Source organism: Nanorana parkeri, unplaced genomic scaffold (assembly GCF_000935625.1).
Source record: "Nanorana parkeri isolate BGI_ZX_2015 unplaced genomic scaffold, ASM93562v1 scaffold139, whole genome shotgun sequence".
Classification (NCBI taxonomy): domain Eukaryota; kingdom Metazoa; phylum Chordata; class Amphibia; order Anura; family Dicroglossidae; genus Nanorana; species Nanorana parkeri.
This window is the reverse complement of record NW_017306407.1, coordinates 1,754,220-1,774,550: the sequence shown is the minus strand read 5'-3', so window position 1 is coordinate 1,774,550 and position 20,331 is coordinate 1,754,220. Positions and strand designations below refer to the sequence as shown.

Genomic DNA, 20,331 nt, shown 5'->3' with positions numbered 1-20,331 from the left:
TAAAAGGAAAGAAGAGGAAGGGTGAAAAAAGCATGTCTACAGTATTTTATTTATAGGCCTATTGGTGGTACTTCCACATATTCTGTAACAGTATGCAGTTCAGTTATATATGTGGTATCCAGGGTGGACACTGATTGCAATATTTGTAGTCAGCAGGGATTTATTTCCCTTTCAGGCATAATGTGTCAGAAATGTATCTGGGGTTTTCTTAACCTTCCTCTAGATCCAAAGAGCAGTGATTCCTGAAGCAGGCCTTAGGGGACCTCATAAATTGGTGAATTAGTCCAAATCACTGCACTTTATTTGGGACTTCCCAAAGTTGCAAACTTTTGGAAAATTATTTTGACTGCTATTCTTCTTATTGCTAAATAATATTATTCAAGTAAAAAATGATAGCATTATCTATATCATGTTTCTACATTTCACACACACAAATAATCAAGACTCCTACAATATTGCCAGTCCAACACAGGCGCTTGGGGTTTGAATGAAAGTAGGTGATTCTGTATTACTTTTAGATTTTGGAAATGTAAAGACAAACCCAAGATGTCTGCTATTGCCAGAAAAGTAGATTATGTGCCCCTTTCTCATTTATTTCACTTTGCTACCGGAGCTTGACTACACCTGACTTCATGGCTAAACCCTGCCAACTGGTATTCCACAATACGGCCCTCACTGGACAGTTGGTGAATAAGAGCCTTGCAGTAGGGGAAAGTTAGGAGCCAGTAACTAACTGAACTAAATTATTTGATCCTTGGTGAGCCCCCTGAACTGATAGGCTGGGGCAACTGTCCCTTTTGCCCATATTGTTAATATTGCCCTGGCTGTGCCATTGTACCCACTCATGTCAGAACCCACGGCCACCATGGGCTTAAATATAAGATTGTTAAAGTACCGCAGCGCTGAATACTGAAAAATGGCCTGGATGGGAAGGGGGTTTAACACCGCGGATGTCAACTGGTTAATAAAGGCCATTTTTTTCTGTTCTGCTATGGGAATCCTTTATCATGTATTAAATCCATATATGTAAAACAAACATTTTAGACAAAGTAAAATAGATATAAAATACATATTATAAACCAAAATAAAACCTCTATAGCTTACTCTTAATATACTCATAATTCTCAACTTCCTGCCTGCAATGCACACATAACAGGTATAGCCAGGACTGCAGATGATATAAAGAATCCTTACAATGCCTCTTATTTTCGGCAAACAAGAGAATGCTTTGTTTTATCTGGAACACATAATAATACTTCTCTTTTTCAATGTGATAAAAGCTGTTTTTATTTAATACAAGATCCAGGCTATAGAGCCCTTCAGTTACCAAAATATCTCAAAATACTTCTACTATAGCTTAGTTCTGTCCAGCTCCAGTTCAGAGTTATACTGCATGTACAAGACAAAGGGATAGAGATACCAGCAGTTACTATAGGAGACAGATATAGAAGAGGGAAGTCTGTTCTCATAAACCTACTTCAGATAACCTATCAGTATCTCTTGCAATGTGTATCCAATATTATCATTCTGGAAACACTGTGATTCAAAATTACATTACATTGTCATACAAGGCAATTGCTATTAAATTAAAGAAGAACTCCCGGCAGAAATGTTATTAACCTTTGCGGTGGGGCTGCGTGTTTTTGCCTAGGGTAAAAAAAAAGTTATACTCACCTAATCCTCAGAGCCAGCCAGCTCTTAGACCGGTCCCTGGACCGCACACACAGCGGTCTAAGGTCCCTGAGTCATCACGTTCTATACACACGCTATAAGATGTGAGGACACAGAGGGACTGCACTGCATTGGTGCAGTGGAGGAGGAGACAGGCTGGAGGGAGCGCTTCTGGCTCCAAGAAACAGGTGAGTACAACCTTTTTTTTTCTTGACCCTAGGCAAAAAAGAGCAGTCAACCCTTGCACTACAAGGGTTAATAACATTTCTGCCCGTAGTTGTGTTGTTCTGTAAACCTGGCTATGGCTTGCCCATCCTAATCCCAAAGTCCCCATGTTTTTATTAACAACAGCACTAGTTTTAACCAGAATGTATATAAAAAAAACATGCTAATTGACTTCTGCCAAAATTAGCTCTAGTATTTGAGTGTACACTTGTAATTAAGAAATGAACTTGGAAACGTCCGTAGCATAGGAGACCTACAAAATATCATACCACTCTACACAGCTGGAGATAATAATAAATATTAAAGGATCAGTCCACCCAAAACTTGAACGCTTTGTTGGATGCTGGTGATTAAATTAATTGACAGTTTCTTACATCTCTATGGCTCATATATCTGCTCTTGATTTTCTCTGCCTCCTGAGAACATTACGAGGGGTTCCCACTCTCCCTTTTGGATTTTTAATTTATGGCATATTATATACTGTATATAAATCCCTGGTGGACTAGAACAGAGAAGGAAATTATGGCAGGCAATCTTACTGTTGGAATAACCAAGACATAAAAGAAGACAGGGGCCCTCCACAATCCACCTATACCTGATATATCACATTTGGACTTAACGAAATATCCACAATGATAATTTGCTCTATCACCTTGAAATGTTACTTTACCTGTTTTCGGCCATAGGATAGAATAGCTCCAGACAAATCCAGAAGAGTGCTGAGCTCAATCTTAAACTTTTTTCTCTTATATCGATGACTTCTATGACCACGCCTGTCCTGTGTCAAATTCCATGCCCGCATTGCCAAATCTTCAGAATAAAGAACCAGGGGCCCCTTTTTAGTGCTGTATGTTTTGTGTGTGGGAATCTCCCAATAGTTGTAGGAAGTATATTTTCCATTCAGGGATCTTCTGAGCTGAAAATCATGGTGGGATCTCCAGTTGAAGTAATCCTATATAATAGTAAATGTACATAGGTATGAGAACATGTGCATGACTAAGCAAAATAATGTTCACTTTGTTTAAATTGTATGTCATAGCAAATAAAAAAAAGTATTTAGTACACCTCTGAAATGCATGCGCACCTACCTGTTTTTTTTTATCCTTTTAAACATGCTGCAGGTACAGAAAAACAACTGATGATGTGCCAGGAATACAGTGTGGCCCTACCTTCTTCTTTGACATGATAACACAGTATATTTTTTTGCTCTGAATTCCAAAGCACATGGTGTCAGCCCTGCCTACTTCATTTCTGATGCATTACAAAGAACACATCTCTCCTTATCTCATCCCCTTTCTCATCTTCATCACCCCTATTTGTGCAAGGGTAGATAGCACAGCTCACAAGATTCCTGGCAAAATCAAATGGTATTTTTTGTTCTTTAGCAGACCAAAAGGGAGCAAATAAGAGAAGGTTATTGTTAGCGTTCACATACACTGGAAACGTGTTCAAAATCAAAGCCTAAAGTATAGATCATGTTGGTGAGGGGCTAACTGCTTGTGTCCTAGGGGATAATCCCACTTATGGCCTATAATAAATTATCAGTTACATAAGACGGGGGTTATGAAAATGATTATAGGTAACAGCTGTGATGGTTAAAGTGACACTAAACTCAGAAGTTATATCTTAAAAATGCATTCAAGTACCTTAACGGAGAATTATAAGGCGAGTGATTTTCACTCAGCCTCATAATCTGAGCCGACTTGTGACAATGAGACTGTCACAGGTCGGCTCAGTAGATCGGGAAGTGAGCGAACACATACCGGCGCTTGCTCACTTCTCGATCTATCCGCGCAGAGAGCCGTGACTGTTACTCACGGCTCCCTGCAGGGATTCCACCCCTCCCCGCTCCGATCCTCCAGCGCTGACTGGTGGAACGGACGGGGAGGGGGCGGGTATCTAGAGACAGAGCCAGACGTTACTCACGCAGTTGGGTGGATCCAGACAGAATTGTCGGGATCCGTTTTGGCTGCGGCGTCTCAGTATACCGCGAGCTGTAGCTTTGGGTGACGGGAGGATGCCAAATACTGAGCTTTGGGTGACCGGAGGACGCTAGTTTGTGTCCTCCCGTTACCCTTAGGAGAACTATGGGGGAAAGCCCTAACCCCATAGTTCTCCTTGAACTATTAACAAAAATGTGGCTTATTTGTGTATCACTCGGCTGTAGATCCTCAAATCATCTCTGAATGGGTACTGGCACTGCCCTTCCTTCTGGAAGGTGGCTACTTTTGTTCCCCATGATACCTGTGTGTGTTGTAAAGTAACCACCAAACTCGCTCCCGTGATAGACTACAATCTCACTAATTTGTATTGAAATTATAGTCCATCACGCGAGTGAACTTGGAGCGGTGGCTACTTTACAACAGAACTTTAAACAGATTTAAAAGAGAACTATGGCCCAACCATTTTTGACTGTAGTTCTCTTTAGGGTCACTGGAGACATTTACGAATGTCCTCATGTGACCCAAAACTCAGCATATAGCAGGCTATTGCCCACTCACTATATGCTGACAGCGCAAAGCCGAGGTGCATCCGGGACAGATCCCGACAATATTGTCCGAATCCACCCCGCCGTCTGATGGACAGCTGCCTCTGCCTGTCTAGAGGAAGCGTAATCTGTGCCCACCCCCTCCCACGACTGTCCCTTCAGTCAGTTCTGGTGTAATTTAGAGGCGAGGGGGAATCCCTGAAGAGAACAGTGACTGACAGAGCAATTGGCGGTATGTGATGCAATGTCACACATAGGCTCTAATTATGGGGATGAGCGTATTTCACTCTCCACATAATTCTCCTTTGACTCCTAAGTTTAGTGTCACTTTAAGCAGGCATTTAAAAAAAAAAAACCTGTATATAAAATGCTAACAAATTATTGTTTTTATGGGTCAAGGGTAACCAGCTCTATAACTGAGGCTCCAATGCAGTACTGGAAGATGTCATGATCCAATTAAATAGTGCCAATGATAGGGCATACAGAGGTGTGCCATACCCCAGACATAGCACGGCTACTAGAGACTGGGTGATAAGACAATGGCAGCTTCCAGTGCTGGATAGGAGCCTCATCTATGAGAGATACCAGCTTCATCTGAAGAGGTGCAAACGTAAACCAGAACTCCGGGCAAAAGTGTTCTTATTCCTGTAGTAGAGCTACCCCGCACTGGAAGGGTTAAGTGCTCATTTTTGTCTAGGTGCTAATAAAAGTAATATTCACCTGATCCTTGGAGCTGGCTTGCTCTTAAGGTGCCCATACACTTTACAACCATTGCAAGACCTTAGTCTTGTGATGGTTGTAAAGTAATTAAAAAAACGTACGATCTGCCCATCTTGGACAGGCAGATCGTACTCTCGATCATCGCAAGCCCGCCCCCCTGAGGGGCGGGCTTCCGATGACCGCAATGCTGAACGGGCAGTGTGCGCGTGCACACACCGGCCCGTTCGGCATTTGTCTCCCGAGCACCGTTCTAACCAGCCGAAAATCGTACGATTTTCGGCTGGTTTTCTAGCGTGCGTAGAAACGGTCGCACGTCTTCGTTCACACTGCACGATTCTCGTACGATCGCGGGATTTCCCGCAATTCTCGTACGAGAATCGAGCAGTGTATGGGCACCTTTAGATCGCTCCCTGGAGCTTCTCTCTCCCTAAGCAGCAGTGGTCTAAGGATCCAGGAGTCATCATGTTCTATACACAGTTTATAGGACGTGAGGATGCCAGGGGACGTACCATCGCTGCAGTGGAGGAGAAGACGGGCTTCAGGAACAGGAGTAGCAGCCAGCTGGCTCTGCAATTCAGGTGAGAATAGAATCTAGACAAAAATGAGCATGTAACCCTTGCAGTGCAATATTTATGCCTGGAGTTCTGCTTTAATAGTGCTCTAAGACTTCAGCACAGGCAGGAACAGTCATGTTCTATGGCAAATGAAGAATATCATGCGCAAACACAGTACAAATTAGGACTGCAACACACGTCTACAGACACAAGAATGCTCCTCCATTTATTCCATGAAAATTCTCAGGCGAAGTTTTTTGTTACACAGTGCACATTATAAGACATACCATCTCTGTTTAAATATGTCTGTCAAGGTTCTCATTCATCCAGGTCATGGTATGTCTGTAAAAAATAAGTCAAGGCAACTGGACTTGCTGTATTTCTAAAATACAGCAAATCCAGTTGCCTTGAATTATTTTTTAGAGACATCTCTGTTTAACATTGAAAGAACTCTGGTGTACAAACATAGAGGTGTTTTCATATCACAGTAAAACTACTATATATAAACTAACTGCTTCAAGTTCAAGCATTGCACGCTGGTAACACGATTACTTTACAGGATGTGACATTTGCAAATATTTAAACCTTTTGGCTCATAACTATCCCTGGGATCAAAGCAAAACATGGAGGAGCTGGCTTAATGACCATCAAAATTCATAGCAGCTGTGCTCAGGTCCGTTCCAACACCTGATATGTGACACATTTAAGCTAATATCACACGTCCACATGACCCTTTCAGCTTTGTATAGTACACTCTATGTCCGTTGCTGGCACAAACAGAAAAAGAAATGTACATATAAAACCCACTTAGCCTATAAATTATAAGGCACCCCTAATATAAACATAATACAGCGAAAAGATGTCTATTACACTGGGTTTTCATTCCTGGTAACAATAAAAAATGTAGGCGCTAGTCCATTTGGCTTTTTTTTTTATAAATACAGACTGGAAACACGTGATGGATTATTTTCTAACCTGGAAGAAATCATTAACATAATTGCAAATCTGAATTATCTGCAGTGAACACCATTACATAAAGAAGTTGGAAAGTCCCAGCATATACTATCCTGTTATAACATCAGCATTGTAATAGGATTACATAGAATAGCTGTTTTTTTTATAATGCAATCAAAGCTTACTTGAAAAAAATTGCTTCTATGTAGTGAGTGCTGCCTTCTGTCTGCCCATCACTTTCACCAACTTCCTGGATCCCCAGTGTGCTTTGTGTCTCTTTCCCTGCTGCTTGATGTGATGCAATCTTTATTTCTAAACACTACATATCCCATCATACATTGCTTCCAGGAAACAATGATAATGTTACATTGTTCAGATGTTTAGTTGTAGTTCAGAAGGTAGGCTCTGTGTGAGATGTGGCACATGAAAGTGCATATTCACAGGGCTGCTTGAAATTGTGTCAGTGAATTGAAGAAGTACATCCTATGGGAATCTTCAATAAGTAAGTTTACAAACTTCTAGATCAATATGGTTATAAAGAGTGGGATAGAACTGTAGTGCACCCCTTATGGAGCAGCACACAGTAATAAAGAATTGGGTTTGCCCGTGTCCCCTCTATGATGAACCTCACATCACACCAGCACACCCAGAGATGGCTCGAACACCACAATCCCAGAGTTGGCTGTCATGTCACCTCGACCGACAAAAGCGATGTCCAGACTGTAAACATGATGCTGAGAACTTTTAGGCCTTGTTCACACCAAGCACGGAGCAGATCCAGACCAGAGCAGGTGCAGACCGGATCAAAACTGCGTCCAATGTATTCCTATGGTATTTTGACCTCCAGTTCACATCGCAGCGTGCGGATCCAGACCAAAACTGCGGCAAGCCCTATTTTACCTGCTCTGGAACACATCAAAAACGCATCAAAAACGCATGCAAGTGCCTGAAAGCCCATGTTAAACTTTAAAAAAGACAAAAAACATTTTTTTTTTAACCAAAACCGGCCCTAAACGCATCAAAAACGCGGCACAACCCACTGCACTGCGTGTGCAGAAACCTGACCGGATCTGGTCTGCATTTGGTGTGAACAAGGCCTTATTGATGACCTTCAGGGAGAGAGGTTGAGGGTTAGGATCGTCCAGGCTGATGTAGACTCCTTTACGTGGCAGGGTGTAGTAGCTGTCTCCATTCACAGCATGAAGAACACCTGGCACAGCAGCACTTGAGGTAGAAGTCACCTGTCATGTTCATCCTTCTCATCAGTAGTAACCCTCCAGGCTCAGGCCTCCAGACTCAGTCCCCAGCCCAAGCACGTGGCTAGTCCCCAGGCTTCAGGCCTAGTCATCTCAGACAGTCCATAGAAGCCTCCCTACAGGCAGGGCTCGGGGGAGGAAGAGAGAGCTCACATGGTCCATCCCCCAATTTGGCCATTAACCTCACAGTGATCGGCTGGAGAGGGATACCTACTCATAGCAATCACTCATTAATTGCTCTGTTCTGTGGCCAGGGTACACCCAGCAGCAGACAGATGCAAGCGATGATAGATTGATTAGGGGGAAACCAAATAAACAGACTACAAATCAGCATCAGACTGCTTACAATCTGACAATAACTACAATTATTTAATTGCACTCCTGCCTACAGGGTGCTACATAACTTTTGGAAATACTTGCAATCTCAATTTTTCAAGGCTATCATGCATTGCTTTTAGCAAGCAATGATCATGTTACAGTGTTCATACGTTGAGTTGTAGTTTAGATGGCAGGCTTAGTTACAGTAGTGACATAAGGCAGTGCTTATTCACAGGGCTATGTCAGGTCAGTGAGGAAGTACATCCTATGGGCATCTTTAATAAGTTAGTTCACAAACTTCTAGATTCATAAGGTTATTAGGAGTGGGAAAGAACTTAGTGAAATTCAATATAGAAATGCATATTTATTTTTTAATTTTTAACCCTTTAAGATAAAAAAAAACACTAAGCATTATACTTTGGGAAATGCAGATGCTTTAATTGGTTCGCCTCAGTAACAACGCATTATACAGGTGAAAACTGATGCGAGAAGGCAAGAATCAAGGATGCAGGATTGGATTAGGAGATGGAAGTGGGGTCACTGGAACAAGATTACATAGGAGCCCGGTTGGTAAGGGAAAGGCAAAAGAGCTTAGGGCCAAACAAGTAACGGAGGGCAAAGTCAGTAACAAGACAGAAGTTGGCAATAGGAGACAGGATGCAATCCGAAATTAGAAATCAGGAAGCAAGCATAGGCATAGCTAGCCAGGTCACAATAAAGGTCAACCTGCTGATCAAGAATACATGGCACACAGAACAGAAATATTTATGATCATTCAGAAACTATGTCCAGGTCTGGAGGTCCTGTAAAGGATAGGCACAATAGATTGATGTCTTTCTGCATATTGATATGCATACACATGCCCAGGCACATGTAAGAGTGCGCATATTACCACCAGATACATATATGCCCAAATTTAGACAGCGGACAAGCCACCCCAGACAGAATTTAGGCATAATGTCACCAAAGACCATTCCATTCATAGCAGCATTGTTCATAGAGCCTTTATAAGTTAATCGTGTTTCTGCACACATGGGTATGCATGCAAATGTGAAGATGCATGCACACATACACACAATGCACAAAGACATGCATGCCTGAATACACACACTTGGGATAACAAAGTATTTGCAGCCAGAGGTTCACTGTAAAACCACTACCAACTGTGTTCATGACACTGACTTTACTTCTGTAATATACCCCACACCAATCCTGAAAAGCAAATATTGCCCAATTATACTCTATAAGTCATTATGATTGAAAAGAATACATGATCTATGTAGCTTTATTTTTTTAAATTGGTTTATCTTATTAAATGGAGGCTAACTGCACTAATTACCACTTCCATTAGCAATGGAAAATACAAATGTAAAAAATTGGTATATTAACCACACAAACTAAACATTTAGCAACAAAGCATGTAAAATATGTAGGCAACATTAGAGCTAAACTCAGGACATATATAAAAGACAAATAACTGCAGCTCTGTACTAATTAATACACAATTAAATGTATTTTTAAAGACAAGCTATACAAGTACAGTGACCTGGTACCAGCCTCCTGCAACACCCTGTAAAGCATCATTAAGACTAAGAGAGGGAGGAGCAGCACAAGGAGCCGGTCAGTTGTGCTTTATTGCTAATAATATTTTTATTATTACTATTATACAGGATTTATATATAAGAGTTTGCACAGTGGTTTATAATATAATGAAAACATTACAGTTACAATACAATTTGAAACAACATGGCTTTGAGGGCCCTGCCCATGAGCGCTTACAATCTAAAAGGGAAGGGCAAGTGATACAAAAGGTGGTAGCTGTGTGGAAATTAGTTGTTTGAAAAAATAATAGTTCTGACATGGACATGCTGAAAGATGGAGAGAGCAGACTGAAAGAGAGATGAGCTATTCAGTCGGCTGCCTCTCCTTTTACTGTCCAGTCACAGGCTGGGGGAGGGACAAGACCTGTAAGTGTAACTTAACTGCAGCAGCAAAAAACGGGTCTCCTGCTAAGCCAGACAGGATTGTGCTGTGGGGCAGAGCTCTGTTAATCCCAGAACTGGATAAACAGAAATACCAATTTATTAGCAGGTAAAATAGCCCCAATATATGCATTTCACCTGTGTATTTAGCTGGTTGCATGACTTTAGCTTTAGACATTAAATTTAGAGGGTTACTCACAAAGCTAGCTTTGGCCACCGGAGCCCTTCGGTTCCGTAGAACCAATGGGCTGCTGTACGGGCTATTCACTATAGCCCGTACAGCTCCCGAAGCCTGCCGAGTGGCTCAGTCGAGCCGAAAAGGCATATGCTTCGGCTCGACTGACCCGAAGTGAAACCCGAAACGGGGCGAGCAGCTGGCCATTGGCCAGCCGAAAGCCTTGCAACTGACAGCTGGGAACAGCCATCTGTGATCTCACGGCTGGCTCCGCCCAGTTGCAATGACAGATCTGCGTCCCCACGTTACCTGGGGATGTTGTACTGTCATTAAAAAATGACAACTTGGCGGAGCCGGCTGTAACGTTATGGCCAGCTCTGCCCAGTTGTTATTAATTGGCCCGGCTCTGCCAGAAGACTCTAGCAAGTCCCGGCCAAATTGGAAACAGTTGGGCGGAGCCAGCTGTCACTGCTAGCTCCGCCCAATTGTTTCTTTCTTTTCATTTCTTTCTTCTTTATTTTAATTTTTTTCCTTTTTTCAAAAATCTTTATTTTTTTCTTTTTTTTTTAAATCTTTATTTTTCTTCTTTTTTTTTTAAGTATCATTTATTTACATTTGTTAACCTTTTTTTCTACTTTTTTTCACAGGTTTTCTATTTTGCTCGTACCACGGAGGTACCGAGAAGAATAGCCGAGCGAAATGCCGCTCTGCGGCATTCGGGTATTCACTCACTGCCGTTCGGCCCCTGTGAGAATAGGCCGAACGACAGCGAGTAGCCTGCCAAGGGTTCGGCTCAGCTGATCCAGATGTTGTATTGGCTGAGTCAAACTCCTTCTGCACTTCTGCTAAGCCGAACATGCTGTGCATGTTCGACTGAACCGAAGGCAGCCGAAGCAAGCCGATGTACGGCTGAATTTAGCTGTACAAGCCTGAAGTGAATAGCTGAACAGCGTTTGGCTCACTTCACTTCATGTGGGTTATTCACTCGGCTGCCTTTGCCAGCTTTGTGAATAACCTTCATAGTGTTTGCAATAATATACAGTATACTCACTAAAAAAAAGTGTATTATTTCACCTTCACAAAACTACACAGAAACTATTACCCGCCTTAAACAGCAATTCCCATTGCCCTTTACAGCATACATTTAAGAGCACTGTTAAAGTCAACAAAACAAAACAAAAAAATCATTTTACCATTGCAAGCCAATTAATGATATCTAATATAACGTAGAAGCCAGTATTAAATCATCCCTAATGTTTACAGGGCACCCTTTTTCTGGAAGGAGGTTAGGGGCATTCTTTCGTTTTGGTTCCAGACATGAAAATCAGCTTTCAGCTTTCAACTTTTAAAATAACTTTCATTTGAGCTGCCTTTTGACAAACACCACATCTTGTATACTAGCAGTCTGTCCGCCAAAGTGCTCCAGAATAGATTTATCAAGTGTTAGGGAAGGATTGCCTAGCTTTCAGACACAAATCCCGACAGCAAATGGAACACGTTTTTCATCTCATTAATCACACTTTGTACATGCTGATAACAATATACAGCCTACAAGCTCCATCTGTCCCTGTAAGCACCCTGGATCAATCTTATTTCAGAAGTAAAAGCCTATTCACTTGGTACGGCCCTTTCCAAACTTGTGAACATATCACAAGTCATTTATCAAGTCATTGGGTAGACTATCCATGGCAAACATCAATGGATACTTGCCTGACCATTGTCAGCATAACTGCTGGCAGTACCAAGGAACATGCTGGCTGTGCAATATTAACAATTACAATACATTTACTATAAAGTTAAATTGTATGTTTATTTTAGACCATAAACATAAATAAAATATTGATGCAGATTGTGATAGTGTTTCTTTTTATTAAAGGAACAAGGATAGGTAGTCTTTATGAGAATGTCAAAACCAGTGGGTAACGTTGAATCCACTGGAGCACCTGGTGCTCGACTAAGCTCTACTCAGAATGGGTGAACTAGGCAGCGAACCACAAAGTCCAATAAGAAGCCAAATCACCAACAGATCTGCCATCCTTAGTTTGCCTACTGAATTGCTGTTTGTCCACTGCCGAAAAGGTGGATTAGAATAAACTTCTATGTAAATGCACGTAGTATAATGATTGACAGTTCGGCCCGGATTTGTTATGATGTGCTTGGGTGAAAGGGATGAGAAGGTCTAGGAGCAAAGACACTAGTGGCAGGTTCATAAGAGCTGAGTTCTGGGCAATACCCCTTCTGTTTAATGAGGTAATGCACCAGATTACCCATTTTGCAAGAATCCAAGATGCCTCAAACTCTTTATTTTTTAATAATAAAAGATCCTAGATTTTCTGAGCTGCTAAAAAATGCATTAAAGGAGAATTATGAGGCGAGTGATTTTCACTCACCCTCATAATCTGAGCCCACCTGTGACAATGAAACTGTCACAGGTCAGCTCAGTAGATCGGGAAGTGAGCGAACACATACTGTGGCTCGCTCACTTTTCGATCTATCCCTGCAGAAAGCTGTGACTGTCAGTCACGGCTCCCTGCAGGGATTCCCCCCTCCCCTGTTCGATCCCCCAGCACTGACTAGCGGAACGGACGGGGGAGGGGGCGGGCACAGCTGGCTCTGCCTCTAGATAGGCAGAGCCAGCTGTCACTCACGCTGCTGAGTGGATCCAGACAGTATTGTCGGGATCTGTTCCGGCTGTGGCGTCTCAGTATACCGCGAGCTGTAGCTCACAGTATACTGAGCTTTGGGTCACGGGAGGACGCTAGTTTGTGTTCTTCCGTGACCCTTAGGCGAACTATGGGGAAAAGCCCTGACCCCCATAGTTCTCCTTTAATGAAGGAGATATGAAATGCTGTATGAATCTTGTGTAAGGCCAAGAGTTCAAGTTTGAAAATAACTGGACTATTTTCAAAATTAACATGGAAAGAACTAATCAATCTGAAGGGGAGCTTTTTTAAGGTATAGGGGCTTAAAGCGTCAATGCAAGGTATGTGTTTTAAATGTGGTCTCCCTCCCCCTTGTCCAATACACTAAATAAAACATAGAAAAACTCATGCAGGGGAAAACAAATTAGATGATATGCTCACCTTTCCCCAGCTTATGTAGTGCATGTGGTGACGTCATTATTCTGTCTTTGAGAGCCTAAGCACTGCTGAGTACTCCAAATCTCAGAAAAAGGTGATGCAGCACAGGGTATGATTGTCTTCTCAATGAGATTTAAGTTACTTATTATTCCCTAGGATCTTGCAAGATCTGCTTGGATCAATTTTGTTTCCCATTTGGGATTTTTTTGTGTGGCAGTTTTGGGTTCCTGAAAAAGTTCTGGAACAAAAAAAGGTTGTGGTTCTTGTAATTGGTTCACGCCCTCATAATTACATAAAGTCTAAATGTTCCAGCAGGAAAAATAGACCCCTTTATAAGCCTTATTGCAAATTACACCTCTATGTTCTAAAAGTGCCTTAAATTCAGATTCAGAGCTATAGAGGCCAACTTAGTAGTTAGCACTTCTGCCTTGTAGCAGTGAGTTCCTTGTTCCTAGCCAGGACACTATACAGTATGCTTGGAGTTTGCATGTTCAGCCTTTGCTTGTGTGGATTTCCTCCAGATACTCTGGTTTCCAAAGCACACTCCAAAGACGTGCTTGTAGGTAAGCTGGCTCCTGCCTTTAACTGACCCTAGTATGTTAATCGACTGAGCGTGTCAAAGATAGCTGCCTCACCTCCTATCTACCACAACACTACTTTGATAAATGCTTTGAGCCCACAGGTAGAAAAGCACTTATAGAAATATAAAATAATAATATGACCAAAAGGAATGTCAGCTCGTAGCACGTTTCCCCCTCCTGAGATCCTCCATCCAAGACATCAGACTGGCACCCCGGAGCAGAGTGGCAGCACAGGGTATGTACAGGCATGGTACAGGAAAACTGCACCTAAACTCCACAGCTACTTTAGAAATATTGCCTGTTGTTTCTATCCTGTAATTTATTCTGCTTTGCTGCATATTGTAGTGCTGGGATTTGTAGTCCTCTATAGCTGATGTATTATTCAGCATTACTGTTTAATGCATTTCTGGGATATGTAGTCCTCTATAGCTGATGGTATTATTCTACATTGCTGAATAATGTATTGCTGGTAATTGTAGCCCTCTATAGTCTGTTTCATTCTGCGTTGCTGTATAATGTATTGCTGGAAGTTGTAGTCCTCTATTGCTGATGGTATTCTGCATTGCTGTTTAATGTATTGCTGGGATTTGTAGTCCTGTATAGCTGATGCCATTCTGCATTGCTGTATAATGTATTGCTGATATTTTTTGTCCTCTATTGCTGATTGTATTCTGCATTGCTATATAATGTATTGCTGGGATTTGTAGTCCTGTATAGCTGATGCCATTCTGCATTGCTGTATAATGTATTGTTGAGACTTGTAGTCCCTCTACAGCGTGGAGTCAGTGGCAGAGCTACCAGGGTTGTAGCGGTTGCAGCTGTGACTGGGACCTGGTGCTCCCCCACTGTCCTAAAATCATTAGTCTGTATTGTTTTACAAAAACATAACACTAAAAAAGGTATTGGTAATTGGTATCAGCGAGTACTTGAGGAAAAGTATCAGTACTCGGTCTGGAAAAAATTGTATTGGTGCATCCCTAGTTATCACGCAAGATTTCTTAATGCTGCCAAATCAATAGATCAATAAAATCCTAGCAAGAGACATGTGAAAAACAATTGATTTAGAGCAGGGGTAGGCAACTATGACACTCGAGATGTTGTGGAACTACAAGTCCCGTTAGGCATTTTAAGAGTCTGACAGGCATTGTGGGATTTGAAGTTTCACCACAGCTGGAGTGCCAAGGTGGCCTAACCCTGATTTAAAAACATGTCAGGCTTAGGATGATGGGATAAATAGGATAGAAAATTGAAATTTTGGTGCCCAGGGGAAGAGTTATAAAAAGCAGGTAAATTAATTGAGTCACAAGGCCAGACCTGCTTGTTTGATTCGTACACAACTAGGGATGTGCTCAAGTGTGGACCAAGCCCAGTCTGAACCTTGGCTCCTCTGAACTCAAAAGGAGCTCCTCTCGAACACAGAAGAAAGCTCCTTCATTGCAACCCAATCAGCTGGGCGTGAGCAAAGGGTTGGGATACAGTGACGTCATGGACATTATATGGCTACATGCTTATTTTTCCTTGAGGGGTTTTGGACTCCCGGGTTACATCCTGGCCTTTTCTATTCCTCTTGCTTTCTCCCTCCCTTCCCCTTTTTCCTGTGTTCCCCCAACTCACTCCTCCCTACCAGTGTTATTTCATTTCTTGTTTTAATTGGGGAGATTTGTTATTTGAACAGGATGATACTGTATGAGGACATAATGTCTGATGTTATACATGTGTATTTAAGATGCCCACAATACTTGCATACTGTCAACGCTCCAGTTTTGGTTATTCTGTTTTTATGCTCCAGACGGTAGCGCCCCTGTGAGGGCGATACTGGTTGTTATGTTTATTTTCTTTTGAAATTTGAAATAAAAATATTGCAACAGTACTTGTCATTACCCTTTCTAAATGAAATCCCAGGTTTCGGCGGACGGCCACTTTGTGAGACAATCATAAATTCATGAAAATAATCATTTAACGTTATTGACACTTTTTATACCTTAACACAATATTAACTGTGTACAATAAAAATAAACAAGTGTTGATAACAGCTATAAAAGAAACATGAGATATTATAATCAATAGTCATCTTACCTCTGGTTCATAGTGGATTTCTATCCTCTTTTGGGTATTTTTGACTACCTGGGCATTCCCTCGGCTCAGCAAGGAGAGAGTTGACATCTTTCATGGCCGACTCCTCCAGAGACCTCCAATCCCAGCAGCCCCCACCACACTCATATTCCTCTGCTCTAGACCAGCAGATGATTTTGATCCTCTCTAAAAGATCCACAGCAAATCTCCCGATATAAAATGATCTCTATTTAGATCAGAAGACAAAGTTTGCCTGCTAGAAAAGATTTATAGAAGTGTTGAGGATTTCTGTGCTCTCAGACCCGCCCATTGCTCACACTGTTTGTGTTGTCTTTTCTGCACTGGTTGCTAGCCTGCACCATCTAAAGATCTTTCATACTCCTCACTGCTCTTCATTGTTGAAAGGGATTGTTTCTATTGTTACCTTGGTAGCAAATTGGGAAATCATGAGCCCTCGGGAACTCTGAAAATGCCAGCAGTTAAAACTGGTGCAATACAGTTGGCAGAACCCTGCTCACTGGTAATCAGCTCAGAGATATATTTATTACACCTTAGCTTAAACAGTAGCAATTCTTATAGTTTTGTACTTGATATACAAATATACATTAATTGTGTGTGTGTATATATGTGTGTGTGTGTATGTGTGTGTGTGTTGTATGTGGCAGGACAAGTACTGTTTCTAAAACTTGTTCTTGGTTAGCGCTGTGCATATTTTCCAGTTTACTTATTTGAAAAGTAAAATGATTTGTGTGTTTATTTATTTCAAACAGTTAAAGGAGAACTATGAGGTGAGTGAAAATCACTCATCCTCATAGTTCGAGCCAACGTGTGACAATGGAACTGTCACGTCGGCTCAATAGATCAAGAAGTGAGCGAACGCATACCGTCGCTCGCTCACTTCTCGATCATGTCCCTGCAGTGAGCGGTGACTGTCAGTCTGTCAGTCACCCTCACTGCTTCGATCCTCCAGCACTGACTGTAGGAACAGACAGGGAGAGGGGGTGGGTACAGCTGGCTCCGCCTCTAGATAGGCATAGCCAGCTGTCACTCACGCAGCTGGGTGGATGGCGTCGTTACGGCTGCGGCGGTCTCAGTATACTGGGAGCTGTAGCTCGCAATATACTGAGCTTTGGATCATGGGAGGATGCTAGTATATGTCCTCCCGTGACCCTAAAGAGAACTATGGGGGGAAATCACTTACCCCATAGTTCTCTTTTAATAATTAGCATTAGAAGTGAAGCTAATTTTTTTTTCTAGTTTTGGATAGAGTAAGGGAGGGTTATAAGTGCTGTCAGTTTCTTTTGCCATATGCGTCCCCGTGGGGAGATTTCCCTTCACTTTCTGTCCAATAGCCACAACAGGAAGTGAGAGGAAACCCCTCCAAAAAGAGAGTAATCCCTTGTGGTCAGCGGAGTCACCAGAACTAATGTCCCAATTACAAGATTTCTCATCTATTCCTGTTCTGATGGCAACCCAAAATTTGGGATTTTCTTATACATTCAGTGATAATGGTCACCAGGACCCCTAATGGGCATACAGACAGCAATAACATCTAACAGAATTTCGAATCCCTCTCATCTCTTTCCAAAACTAAAACAAACATTTTGGCTTCAGTTGCACTTTACCTTCTTGTTCCTTGTAGTCCTCTTGCGATGGCATTTAGGCTGCTGATAGATTTGTGGCATGTCTGAAAATACAGCATTTAAAATGAAACAATTATTCTTCATAAAGAACAACCTCTGCCAGGGGGTAAGATTGCAAGGTTGATCAAAATGTAACTAATCTCTCTATAAGAATGCATCCCTACCTCTTTCAAGCCTTCCCCCAGCTATACTAATAATCTTTTCATCAGGGATAGACAACCTCGGTGCTCCAACTAGGGTAAAACTACAAATCACATGCCTATGCCTTTGAGAGCCATGCTGTGGCTGTCAGAATCTTACAATGCCTCATGGGACTTGTTCCACAACAGCTGGAGTGCCAAGGTTACCCACTACTGCTTTAGAGAAGAGTACCTGCAATGAGAATTTATGCAGAATGGGTTCATAAATGATAACACAGAACAGCCAACACATTTCGGGAGCTCGAAGTCCCCCCTCCTCCTTCCTCAGGGCTTAAACATGATGGGTAGTATTATGGACTCAAAACTGGCGCAAATCACCATGTCCGCCCTTCGGTACAGACATGCAGTAACATGGACGGGGTGGAGAATGAATGGACTACAAGTGCGGTGATTAACTATTGAGAACTTCAAGTCCCCCTGCTGCAGTAGCTGATGGGACTTGTAGTTTCTCCATTCACAGATCAAAGGATATGGGAATAGATGACGCGCTTTGTGGGCGAAGCCACACACAGTCGCTCTGAACTCAAAAGTTTACAGTAACATTTGGGGAGAATAACTGCGATTCAGTTAAGTGGGGGAGGGGCTGATCCTGTTTAATGTTGCACCCTAAATATGGTCAGAAAGGTAAACATGAAACATGGTCGGAAAGCTGAACCAATCCTTTAAAAACTGCGTATCTATGTATAATTTGCAATTATTTATGTACATGAGTCAGTCATATTTCTTCATTACTTATGCAGCTTGTGTTTGCAGTGCTACACAATGGTTGCTCTTTATTGCCTGTTCCCACAATGCTGGTCTATGGGTCGGCTGATCTACAACTTAACAAATATGAAAGAGCAAGCTTGTAAAACTGTAAAAGTGAAATTAAAAATCACTTTAAGTTAAACGCTGCAGTACTGATTCAAAATATCCATTTGCTGAAAATACATTAGACTTGCCGTTTAACAGGTTACTATATCAGTACTTACGCAAAGTTTATGTTCATTTACTAGTAGCTCCCAAAGGTTAAGCCGATCAATTTATCTTCTCAAAATGGAAGAGGACTTGTAAAAGAAACATGTTTGGCAAAGTCTTCTTTATACATTGAGAAAGGAAATGTGTTTGCATTTTGTGTGTGGAAAAAATACATGAATAGGAAGCATGTTATTCAAATATTTTATTAGCTTAAAGAAGCTATCTCCTGCAGGCATCTAAAAGTAAACATTCACTATTTTCATGTAGTATACACTGCAAGCAGCGTCATATATGCAGTGGTGTATTTTGTTTTTGTGCTGCCCTAGGCAAGACTAAACTCGGGCACCCCCCTCAGTCTAAATTTGCCCCACCCCATCCTGTTTAGCCCATTTTGCTTAACCTGTCAGTCACTGGATACAGCGCACACAGGGTCTCAGGAGGGCTGTCTGGGGTCTCAGGAGACCTGTGCAGGGTTTATGGTGGGCTGTGTGGGGTCTATGGTGGGTTGTGCGGGGTCTCAGGAGGACTGTGCATGGTCCCTTTCCCTGATACATGTGCTGCTCCTCTTACCTGCAGCCCGAAGTGCCATCAGTACCAACAGGATACATCCCGCCATCAGATCACATGCTATGGCCAGCCCCGAGCCACCCGCTGCTTCCTCTCCACCTCCTGTACAAAGCCAGCCGGACCGCATCTCACTGGGACCTCCCCTCCACTGGGCAGCTCTCTAATTAGGCAGCCGCTCTTAGGGCCTTGCGGCCGCCTAGTTTGCCTCATTAGGCAGCTGCCACTGCCTGACTCTGTGCCGCCCAGCCTCTGCTGGGCAAGTGCCCAGTATGCCCAAAGGCAAGCCCGGCCCTGTTCGCCTCATTGGTTTGGGGCAGCGTTTTCTGCCGCCCCCCTGGAAAGTGCCGCCCTAGGCAAATGCCTAGTTTGCCTTGCGGTAGATACACCCCTGCATATATGGCCTGATAACAGCACATGATGCATTATAATGGAAGAATTACCACCGCAGCGGGACAGAGAATCAGGTGAGTGTATCTGCTTTATTTGAGCAACCTAGACAAAATGAGCACTTACCCCTTACAGTGTGGGATAACTCCATAGGTACATGCAATTACCACATGATTGTGTCTACAGCTCCGTGTTTAGAGATGGACAAAGTAAGCAAAATCCTGAGGTATGTAAATGTAATAAACAATGTGTAGTCCTTCCCAAAATCCTAGATAGGGGTCTGGTATGGATTCTAACGGGGGCCCCACTCAAAGAAACAAAAAAGAAACAATGTGGGGCATACCTCCACATCAGGAGCCTCCCTTCACATCAGAAGCCCTCTTCCCATCAGGAGCCGCCCCTTCAAATTTGAAGCACCCCTTCACACCAGACTCCCCCTCAGTGCCACCTTTGTAGCAGAGTCCCCCTCAGTGCCCGCTTCACACAGAGTCCCCCTCAGT

At 42.5% G+C, this 20,331-nt stretch overlaps 1 protein-coding gene across 1 annotated transcript in view; it reads right to left on the bottom strand.

The window, feature by feature from the left end:
- Window positions 1–16,372, bottom strand: part of LOC108785035 (uncharacterized protein KIAA2012-like) — a 124,952-nt gene extending 108,580 nt beyond the window's left edge. Inside the window, exons 1-2 of the mRNA XM_018554012.1 lie at window positions 16,081–16,372; window positions 2,567–2,848 (exon numbers count right to left, since the gene is read on the bottom strand). Of these exons, the coding sequence (XP_018409514.1) occupies window positions 2,567–2,848; window positions 16,081–16,167 (369 nt within the window). The 5' untranslated portion in view covers window positions 16,168–16,372. The remainder of the gene's footprint in view (window positions 1–2,566; window positions 2,849–16,080) is intronic.
- Window positions 16,373–20,331: the final 3,959 nt, after the last annotated feature.